Source organism: Syngnathus acus, chromosome 2 (genome assembly GCF_901709675.1).
Source record: "Syngnathus acus chromosome 2, fSynAcu1.2, whole genome shotgun sequence".
Classification (NCBI taxonomy): domain Eukaryota; kingdom Metazoa; phylum Chordata; class Actinopteri; order Syngnathiformes; family Syngnathidae; genus Syngnathus; species Syngnathus acus.
The window spans coordinates 8723967-8736138 of record NC_051088.1 but is presented as its reverse complement, the minus strand read 5'-3'; the positions used below and the strand labels follow the sequence as shown (position 1 = coordinate 8736138).

At 39.4% G+C, this 12172-nt stretch overlaps 1 protein-coding gene across 2 annotated transcripts in view; it reads left to right on the top strand.

The window, feature by feature from the left end:
• The window catches only part of LOC119119674 (plexin-A1-like), a 158110-nt gene that overhangs the window by 24828 nt on the left and 121110 nt on the right, over positions 1-12172 (top strand). For both annotated transcript variants that reach the window (XM_037246165.1, XM_037246164.1), the window contains exon 2: positions 454-1745. In XM_037246165.1, coding sequence (XP_037102060.1) covers positions 591-1745 — 1155 coding nt within the window. In that variant the 5' untranslated portion in view covers positions 454-590. The remainder of the gene's footprint in view (positions 1-453; positions 1746-12172) is intronic.

Sequence of the window (12172 nt, the reverse complement as noted above, 5' to 3'; positions counted from 1 at the left end):
ATAGTGTTTCTTTAATGTAGAGAGGAGGAGACACATTTTTATAAAGGATAGTTTGAAGATTTCTTGGCTGTTTTGGAGATGATATTTGTGTTAGCGGAACGATTGAGTATCCATTCCCGGCAAGAATAAAATCCTTCGTGCCAAATGAGATAACTATGCTCTGTCAATCTATCAATGGGCGGAAATGTTTATAGTGACATCCCATTAGCTCAAATAACTGCATTATAATTTGGTTGCTACTCAAATGAAAGAAACATAAAAACTGGGTTATAATATGGTATGGATTGTTGGTGAAAAGTATGGTTACTTTGAGTGGCAACTGGAATTCATCAATCACAATTCATTATGTTCTCTTCTTTAACCCAAGAAATGTATCCGTTTACCAAGAAAAGTGTGTGAAAAGTGCATCTCATGATATTTTTGATAATAGTGGTGTTTCTTTCTTTTTCACAGACCTCGAGGCGGTTGAAGTCAAAGAACAGGCCATGAAGTTGTAAAAAGCGACCCATATAAGAAGAGCAGCCACCTCCGGTTCTATAACGCCTGGAAGAGGCACGAGGAGACTCAAGGCCTCCTTTCCCATTACAGTCATGCCCTCACCTCTCATCTTCCCCATTTGCCTCATGCTCCTCGCCTTGTCCATGAGCTCCTCCTCTTCGCCCTTATCGCTTCTCCAATCTTTCTCCCCACCAGAAGGTGGGCTTACACATTTAGTAGTTCATAATAAATCAGGCGAGATTTACCTGGGCGCAGTCAACTGGATCTACAAGCTGTCGAGCAACCTCACCAAGCTACGGAGCCACGTGACCGGCCCAGTGACGGACAATCCTCGCTGTTACCCTCCGCCAGGTGTCCAGTCGTGCCCTCATGAGCTCGTGCAAACTCCCAATATCAATAAACTTCTGCTGCTTGATGATGCCCACAACCGCCTAATTGCCTGTGGGAGTACTTCGCAGGGAATTTGCCAGTTCCTCCGTCTGGATGATTTGTTCAAACTGGGCGAACCCCACCACCGAAAGGAGCATTATCTATCCAGTGTTGCTGAGGCAAGCACAATGTCCGGGGTAGTGATCTCCCCAGATGCTTTTGGCGGGGGTGGGAAACTTTTCGTTGGGACTCCCATTGATGGCAAGTCAGAGTACTTTCCAACACTGTCCAGCCGCAAATTAATGTCCAACGAGGAGAATGCGGACATGTTCAGCTTTGTCTACCAGGATGAGTTTGTATCGTCACAGCTGAAGATTCCATCAGACACACTCTCCAAATTCCCGGCATTTGACATCTACTACATCTATGGCTTCAACAGTGAGCAGTTTGTCTATTATTTCACTTTACAGCTGGACACAAAACTCACTTCGCCCGATGCCGGCAGCGAGCAGTTTTTCACCTCCAAGATCGTACGGCTTTGCGTGGACGATCCCAAGTTCTACTCCTACATTGAGTTCCCTATTGGCTGCACCAAGAATGGCGTGGAATATCGCTTGATCCAGGACGCTTATTTGGCTCGACCGGGGTCCCGTTTGGCTCAATCGCTTGGTATTCAAGAGCATGAGGAGGTTCTTTTTGCTGTATTTGCCCAGGGCCAAAAGAACAGAGCCAAGCCACCCAAGGAGACGGCTTTGTGTCTCTTCACAATGAGACAGATAAAGGAGAAGATTAAACTAAGGATTCAGTCGTGCTACAGTGGAGTGGGCATACTCTCCCTGCCCTGGTTGCTCAACAAGGAGCTGTCCTGCATCAACTCGGTAAGTGTGTAATCCTGACTGTTTCAGCGCTGCCTGTTTGCAGCTGTGTCCACATGTGTCTGTTTAATCAAGCTGCTTCTTAGTTCCCGTATCAGCTTAATGGAGGTTCTACAACACCGTTGAAGTGGTCACATGTCCAAGCATAGTGTTTGAAATACTCGAACAATATAATTGGGCATCTTAAGTGGACGACAAATCATGGGAAACTTACTATAAAGTAAAGTGGGTATAGCAAGTATACCACCTAGATCCCTTCGTCTTTCACCAATGTTTTTCCAAGTACTAGTAGCTATCTTTAATCTTCTCTAAAATAACTGATGTCAACAACTTCAGTGCTACTTTGTTTACAATTTATCGTTTGTCCAGAACCAGAAAGCCAAGTCCGACTCAACAAAAATAAGTTGTACTTTTACTTCTGGATTGAACTATCAAATGGAATTGTGGCTATGATTGTGAAATTTGACCACTGTTCCATTCCAGTGGTCTAATTTAACAACCATAGCCACAATTCTGTGTAATAGTTCAACCACAAGCCAACAAATGCCTTACATTCCCCATAATATGCTTCAAATAGAAGTAAACATGCAATACAATGTAATATGCAGCAAATATGCTATTAGGGATCATTTCATATATATATTTTGAATGTTTTTTTAGTAGTGTCTGTAGTCTCCCTGACTCTTGTATAATTCATGCAGTAACTTGCACGGGACCTGCAAAAAAAAAAAACCCTAATAGTTGTAATAGAGTATATTACGGAGAAGAAATTTGGGCCGCTGTAATCCCTACTAGGAATATTTCACACAATCCACAATGTCTTGTCTTGCCCTTTCCTCATAGATGAGCATTATGAGTGCCCTGTATCCTCATGAATAATTCAACTGGTTTCACCTCCTGTTATTCAGTCGATTCTCCGTAACAGCCTGCGATAAATCTCTGAACTATTCTCCACCTCTCTGTCCCCATCATATCTTTCCTCCTGTGCTCTTTTTGCCCTCCCATTCTCTTTAGTGTCTTCCAATCCAGCCTCATTATTTGCATGAAGATTTCATTCATTTAACCAGTCTCATTCAACACTTGCCTGTTTTTGACCTCCCCAATTCATCCTTTGACTTCCTCCATCTTGAATATAGCAAACTTAAACATCATTCATAGCGCCTTTTACTCCTTTTGTGCCTGTCTTTGTCGTGCTGCTACCACCGCATCCCCTCGTTTTATCACCAACTCGCTCTGACCTCGTCTTGACTTTCCGCTGAGTGATGAGGTAAAGAGTGACTTAGTGTGTAAGCCGGCGTGCGAATGTGATCTGAAAACACAATGCAGGGAGAACAGCTGATGCAATGAAAGAGGGGAGTGGGTTGATAGAGACTGATGGAGACTGAAAAGAAGTTGATAGAGAGGGATATCGAAGGGGAAGAGGCTACAACTGCTGAATTATTATTGAGATGGTGCGTGGAGAACAGAGTGAAGGATTGAATGTTAAATAGGTGCATGAGCATGTAAAGACTTTAAAAGACCAGAAAGGACTCATATTATGCCATTTCTTTAAACGAATTAAAACTGTTCCCAGATGTCTCTCGAGGGGCTCTCCTGTCATGCAAATGAGCCACTGCTTACTCCGCCCTCTTCTACTGCGAGGTGTGCCAGTGCTACTGTAGCTTTTTCTTACTGTAACTACTACAGGAATCCTAGGAAAAACACAAAAGAGTGTCACATACACAAGAATGTTAGTGAATGTTCAATTACTTTGAACTTTGTCATTTTCCAATTGCTTTTTTGTTGGACGTAGGTAAAATAGTCACGCTTTTCTGAGAAAGAAAACACATTACAGCCATAATATATTTGTAATGTTGCAACTGCAAGCTACGGTATAATATATTCATAATATACGTATACATAGCTTGTGTTGGGTGGAATCCTCGTACACTAAAAAGGAGACCCCGAAAATGGCATGTTTGTTAAACTATCAATATTGTCACATCGAAGAGAGCAGGTACATTTTTTAATACATACAATACAATACAATATACCGTTATTTATGCAGTGCTTTCACACCAACTTTGACTGTAACAAAGCACTTTACAAAAACATAAAATAACAATGCAACCTAAAAATCCCATAGTGCTTAATTTCTGTTTTATTTGCTGCAAAGTCTTCCACTATACCCAACAGGTCACATTTGTGTTATGTGTTCAGAATATTCCTGCTTATTTAATTTACATTTGAAGAGCGTCATGGCTGACACAGGGCAATAAATGCTTTACATCTCTGTCACAAGCTCATTGGTGATGTGCAAGCTCCATGTGGCCTTGTAGTCTGAAGCGTACTTGTATGCTTGCAATTATGCAAATAAGCTTACAGTTACATGATTGTCCTTTATGGCCATCTGTCGTTTTGCCTGCAATCGATCAAGGTCGTGTCAGACGCACTCGCTCGGGGACACGGCGGTGACAAATTTATCATCTTAAAGGCATGTTCAGACATTCCTGAAGAGAGATGCTAGCCTGACAGCTCGTTGCCTCTGTCGTCATGCCAGGTGGAAACTTTCAAGTGGGCCTGTTTCAAGAGACAAGGTCGTGCTCAGTCAGACAAAACTCCTCCCTCTTCACAAACTGGTCCCCATCAAATGCAATCAAGATTATACATACTGTAAGACATTTTCTACACAACTCATTTTATTAGTACCATTTATCTGTTGGCATGAGTATTGGTGTTCTCAATAAGTTTTATAGTCCCTCAGCGAAGCAAAACAACAATAAAAACAACAAAACCAACAAAATAATAAAGATATAATGTAATTTTAACAATTTATTGAGCAGATCTCCAAACCTAAAATTGAAATTCGACACTCTTTGGTGTCAAACATAGTTTTGTGATGGGCCACTTAATAGTTATGGCCTCCCTCATTGAGCCCTCATCATGGTGAAACCAAATAAATGTTTAATCATCTCATCCTATTATTACATCTACACAACAAATTGATCGCCTAGTTGTTTTGAAATCAGAAGTCAAGAATAATAGTTTGTTTGATTATTGTACAAGTTACTCTAAAAAGGCTAAGAAAAAGTTTTTGCAAAATCACAATATCGTTATTTATTACATACATATGAGAGTTCAATATTTTGAGAAAGATTTTAACGCGAGTCATGGAAGTTGACACACAATTTGCTTTTGCTGCCCACATAAAACGATGTGGTGGGCTAGATCTGGCCCCTGAGCCTCGAGTTTGACACCTGCCTCCAAGAACATGTCAACATGTCAAACTTCTTTGATAGACACATATTGTAAATTACATTTTTCCGCTCACTATCCAACTTTTCTTTTTTTTTTTTTTAAATCGAAAGCCAGTCCAAATCACTGATGCAGCAGCTGCTGGCAGCCACTCCAGTTCCATGGTCATATGTGCTTCGAGCCATTTTCACACTGAGGCAGAGACGAAACACGTCATCAATAAGCATGGTCGCAATTGAAAAGGCAATATCAGCTATCCCTTTATTTGTCTCTGAAATTCCAGAATCTAGTGTCAGTACATAAATTGAGTACTGTTGCGTACATGCATTTGAAAGATAAATTGTCCTGATGATATAACAATATGATTTGTGGATTTAGATTTTACTGGATGGAGACAAAAGTGAGTTCAGCAAATTCAACACAGTTTTTGTCCCACAGTCTGGCAAAATTAAGAATGGCTTGGTCATATTTTTGGAAATAGCTCACAGAAGATTTATTTGGTTCTAATCGGTGATTGGTTCTAATTGGTTCTAATTCTACTTGGTCTAATTTCACACTTGATAGGCAGGCAGGCAGGCAGGCAGGCACACCAGAGACCCAATATTTTTTATACCATCCAATCAATTAAAAAATAAATTAAGATCGTCTACTAAGGGACTTTGGATATAAATTAGAAGCCCTACAGAAAAATATATACAAAATTGGAGACTGGAGAGCCTCTACATTACTATTGTTGTCCCACCTACACTTAACCGTACAGAACACACAGTCAAACATGTATGATCTTTAATACTGTTTGTGTTTATCGCATACTCAACTTTTTTAACCTTAAAATTAATTACATTTCACAACCTAGGAGGAGCCAACCCACAAAACAACCCATTGTCTGTTGCCCTTTCCCGAGGTCTCAACGGACGTATTTTTGTAAAAGCTATTTCACAAAGCTATAGGGTTGTGTCTTTCATTTTTCAAGGACAAATAAAGCCATTCACATCACAACGGTGTGAGAAGTAATGATGCTTGTGATGCATTCGTATTACGCTTCTCAGATTGAAACCTCTCAGTGTAGCATTATCTTCATTTTGAAGGGCAGCCTGCTCTTGGAACTACTTGCTGACTGTTCACTGAACTTGTTTTTGAATAGCGGCTCATCTATTGTTTTGTTTTAGTGATGAGTTCCCCATACATGTTCTCTAGTGAGCTGTAACACCTTGATTACACACGGGGGGGGGTCCATTTAATTAATTGCATCCATTCCATGTTGGTGACCTCACAAATTTAATTAGTGTTAGTGGTTATCAATTACCGTATGTTACTCTCGCTTACAATAGGCTGATTTGTTTTTGTGCTTTTTTTTTTATATGATGTCATTTACACCACATTGTCACATAATTATTGTTAAGTGATAGATACTTTACTTACACTTTATTAATCATTTGTCTGTTATGTTCCATAGGAACGTTTGCGTAACAATGGCTCAGTAAATTGTGCTCAACATCAATGAGTTAACCCAAACAAATTTGTTGGAAAATTTTGAGTTTTCTTTTAAAATCACGAGATACTATATTACAAAATACTCTTGCAAACTCCACTAATTGAAATTGGCTACGAGATTTTTTTAATGATAAAAATAATTCACAAAGATTTTCATAAAAAAATTAAAATTTGTTATAAAATTTTGAAAAGAAGAATGTGCACTCATGTATGTTGAGTTGTTAAAAACATGCTGCAAAAAAAATGCAAGCTTACCCCCTAAACATGGTTCCAAATTTGATACAGAAAAATTGAGAATTTTATTTTAACCAGATTCTTCTTCTTCCAATACTCTACACAATGCATTACGATTACTCTTGAAAGTATCTCTTGTTTGTCAAGATATACAAACAACAATGATCTGAATGATGTACTAACTACAGTTGTAAGGGCATTGAACTTTAGAGTTTCAGTGAAGTTGGTGCCCTAATGGGTGTGGCTCAAAAGGCAGGTCTGTCCCTTTTGCCTCCTCGTGTTGCCTCGTTATTGAAAAGAGGCCAGTGTTGCTCTGCTGGGAGTTAAAGTGCCGGGTGACCTTCTCCGGCTGTGGGCCGCCATCCAGCTCTACAGCTCTTTAAGCGGGCAGACGCGGCTGCAGCGAAACCCACTCAGAATGTCAAATGAGCCGTATTCAGAAATGGCGATGTTATCTTTTTTCTACGTATTTGCTAACGGTTGCCTGTACCTCCTATTTTGTGTGCCTTCAAAGAGGCCATGTGCAAGACAAGCAAGAAAACTATTATTGGTTGCTTTCTTATTAGCTCTGGATTAGTTTCCTTCTCTTCTACTCCTTCTATTAATATTTATCAGTGTTGATTACTGTTGTTCAAGATTACCGTCTATTTTAATGGCATTTTTGTATATGCCGCCTTCCTGGCAGCTGACAAGTGTTTATGTGTACAAGAGTGCACGTCAGTGTTTGTTTCCATCTGTTTCATGCTTCGTTCTTCCCATGTAGTTCCTACTTTATCTTCGGTCTCATTAGAGTTGTCTTGTGCCGCAAAGGATGGATCACCCACATTGCATCATGCTTTGGGCCTCCTGGGGAGGGAATATCATGTCTCCAATGGCTGAGTTTACATCATGCGGGCTAATTTTAATTGTGATATCTCCCACTGCGATATTGTGTTTATGAGTTAAGTTACAGTCCAGCTTGTGAAAAAAATAAACATAACAGTGGAACACCTTCGAAAGTGACATGTTTTCCGGTCGGCATTGTTTTCCCATCATCAGCAGACGGAAGTCAGTAGTCCGTGGGCAAGATGGGGAAAAATGCCCAATGGAAATAATGCAGTGCAGACATAAAAAACAAAATGAGGGAAAATAAATGTTTACCTAATTTTTAAACGTATTGTTATAATTTAACGGAAATTACAAAAAAGTGTGCAGTCTTCGTTGGGTGAGAGATTGAAATCACCTTTTTGTGCTTCCCATGTGGCACTTCACGCATTTAGATAAAGATTTCAGACAAGATTCCAATTAATTTTCATTGGTCCCATATAATCTAATCCAGAATTTGTCTTGCGTCAGAGTAGGGTTAGATAAATTGTCAAAACATTTCTATAGCGATATACGTTTTAATGAGATGTTGTTTACTCTTCATTGTCTTGAGGGATATCGCAGCATGACACAGCAAAATGTTACACAATGTGAGGCATTCTAATGATGTCCGCTGTGACATGTGTTTCTCTTGTGATTTGTGTATTTTGTGTGAAATCGCCCCCATTTGTTGGTGATTCTCAATTGGACCATTTATGAGTAGCGCCTGTGAAGCAAATGTTTGGCACACTGTTGTTTTTTTGTTAACTCAAGCACATGACAGCATGGATTAATGGCCACTGTTGGTTTACAAAAATCTCAGCTTGTTGTGGATTTTGAGTATTTCAGCACTTAGAAACTTAATTACACACAAAAAATATTTCTCTCTCGAGATTGGTAACTCTGTAAACATAACATTGACCTTTTCTAAACTTCCTAAATTATCGAATAATGTGTGATGACTAATACAGTGCATAAACATTTATTGACAACTAACAGTATAAAGTGCATTTCATATACAAGCTTACAAACAACATTAAAGGCCATATACAACATTGAAAGGCAAAATAATATAAGATATTTAAAAACCAGAAAGACTTAAGACATTTAAAAGCAAAGTAGAGGACTACTGTGACTAAAAGACCATACAGCGCAAGAACAGGATTTTGGAAAAATAGATTAGAGATGTAGCCTATATCATTCAAGGAAATGGCACCTTTTAAGGACTGGCAAGTTCATTCATGTGTATGTAAAATGACAATACTTCTTGCATCATACCATGTCAAACTCAGCCATACCATATCAAATTGAATTTAATCCCACTGAATCGATCAGAATCGAGTCATTCCATTTTAAAATCGAACCGTCCTTGAATCGATCACATTCCGTGTATTGAAATACGTAGCAAATAAGCTTATATTGGTGAGATGCACAGATGCTCTGCTCTGATGTATTACTCAAGAATTAAGCTTTTGATATTCTGTAATTGAATCACACTTAATCATCTTTTAAGACTGGTGCAGACGAGGCGTTGTCATCAGCCCTCGTCACCATTGGCCAAACGATGTTCTACAAGGCCCTTCTTATACTGCCTGCAGCCCCTAGGGGGCGTTTTTCGCGACTAACTTGTCATTCTGCTGTGTTGAGGGAAATGCATTTGTGATTTAAAAAAATAAGGCATTTGCCTTTATAAACATAATAAATCCGCTAATCCTTTTTCATCTTAATCAAGTGTGGTCCCAATATAAGAAATAAATAGACTTTCATTCATTAAACATTTTGTGGTTATAGGTGCAAATGTACCAAGCTGCAGAGTTGTATGTACCTGCGTGTTAAGATTTGCTGTGGAAACTCTTCTGTGATTGCAGATTTGAGGCTCACACTTTTGGGTGAGCTCCCGTAGTGGTCTGTTGTAGTTGTAATTGGATTATGGCTGTCAGGAATGGCTTTAGTTGCGATTACACAGATTACGCTCTGCTGTGCTCGGATGGGCAGCACAACTTAAAGAGCATCATCTGGTTTGTGTTACAGTGCATAGAAAGAGCAATTTGGCTTAAGGGAAGCTGTAATGCAAGATGGTATGGAGTGTCATTTCTGTTTCTACTCTTTGCATGAGAGAGCGTCTGGCTCAGTTTCTGTTGTTGAATTTATCCCAAAGGAGTTAGATAGGATGGAGGTCAATTTCTTTGACACCAAATTCATTCAAGCATGCCTTTAACGTTCTTGATTTGGGCGCGGGATCACAGTCATGCTGGAACAGAAAAAAGACCTTCCATACCTGTTTTTTACAGTTGGAAACTGGTTTAAAATATTATAATGGTATCAAAATATACAGAATAATTATTGATTGTGATCTAGTGTATAGTTTCCCATTACTTTTGTCCATATGAATCCATTGTTGCAACTCCAAAGATGATGGCCACGCCTGTTTCTAGGCAAGAGAAAGAAGGAATTGAAACAGATTCAAGGAATTGAAGCGAATAGAAAGATTGTGAAACAATGAAATAGATAAAATATGTAAACACTTACAACATCATGGCTTGAAAACAGTGGAATACATCAAGCTGCAAAGTAAATGCTGAAATGCTCTCTCGCACTTTTGCCTGCAGCTTTTTATTTCCTACCATAACTCTCCCGATTTGACTCAAAACAAATCAACCAAAACAACTTGCTGAAATGTCATTGTGCCTTCCTTTTAGTCTTGAGCTATAATACATAAATAAATATGTTCTTTCCCAAATTGGATGGCACCACTGAAGTACCTACCTTATTTCACATTTGTCAGCCTCCATGAACCAGGAATTAGCCACCATTTGAGAAAATAAAATAACGTAAATAAAAATTCTCCAGTTGTTTTTCCACTTATCTTCTGTTTGACGAGCACTGCATATTTTGAAAGTCAACCAGTAGACTTTTAAAATATGCAAGGTATTTTTATGCAACACACCAAGTGAGGGCCCAAGGATTTTGCACAGTACTGTATGTTATGTTGCATGCTTAGTAAATATACTTCTGCTAATCATGTGCTTTGGTTGCCCCAATAGCATTAAAAAGTCAGTCAATTCACTTAATTTGCACAGACCAATGTTTCGCTAATATTAGTTAATTAATACATATCACTGTTGATGTGCGTTATCCGCTGCTTGTATTCAATATACGAGATGTGCATGTACCGTAATTTTCGGACTATAAGTCGCACCGGAGTATAAGTCGCACCAGCCATAAAATGCCCAAAAATGTGAAAAAAAACATATATAAGTCGCTCCGGAGTATAAGTCGCATTTTGGGGGGCAATTTATTCGACAAAATCCAACACCAAGAACAGACATGAACGAGCAACAACAGGCTAAACGATACGGTATGCTAACGTGACAAACACAAACGAGGAGCTGAGAACGGGCCTGACGTAACATTCAGTTATTTAAAAAAAACTATTACATAAATAACACGTTTATAAAACCATCTGTGTCACTCCAATTCATTAAATCCATCGATCGTCCTTTGTCAACAATGCCGTGTGCCGCGCCGCAGTTCAAATTATTCCACAGGCCCATACAACGATATATAAACTATATTTTAAATAACTATCACATAAACAACAATATTATCAAACCATTTGTGTCACTCCAAATCATTAAATCCATCGATCAAATTTCTCGTCTTTTATGTCATCCTGGTGACAGAGGACATGTCCAGAGAATATGGCGCTTTAAATTACTTTATTTGATTTTTTCTCTCTATTTTTCATGTTTTGAATATGTTCAAGATAAAGATATCAAAGCATGTGAAGTGATCAACTATACTAAAAATAACATGTGAAGTGGTCAACTATACTTGTAAGTGATGTGTTAATGATCAAGTAAAAAGTTGTGAAAAAAAACATATATAAGTCGCTCCTGAGTATAAGTCGCCCCCCCACCCAAACTATGAAAAAAACCGCGACTTATAGTCCGAAAATTACGGTAATGTGTAACGTAGCCTAGTTTTAAGATGCAGACAAATGTTATGTAGATGTGGATATTAAGTGGAAGCAATACACCTTTGTCTATTTAATTCGACACACTTCTCTTGGCCATACTCACAGACTCGCACGTACGTACGTACGCACGCACGCACGCACGCACGCACACACGCACACACACACACACACACACACACACACACACACACACACACACACACACACACGCGCATACATTTTAAAACGCGTGTGTGTGTTGGGAGCTCAAAGCCTCAAGTGCCCCCCATCTGTTAGACAGATGTTTAACATCCCTGCTGCACCTCCTGCCCTGTCACACATGTGCAAACATAGACTTCCTTTACACCGCACACGCACGCACGCGTGCACGCACGCACGCACGCATGCACGCACACACTTTCTTCATCAGTAACCAATTAAAGAGTAGATCTTGGCTCATTGGGGCGAACCGAAGACCAGCACTTCAGTTGTGTTCTCCACCTGCAGTGCCAGGTCACAACAAATAGCTGGACAAAAGTATTTTGTGTGTTTGCCCGTGTGTGTGCGTGTGTGTGCACGTTTGTGTGCATGTGCATACTCATGCATGTGTGTGAGTGTGCGTGTAAGTGTATTTGTTGTTGATGTATTTATCCAGTTTGTCAGTACA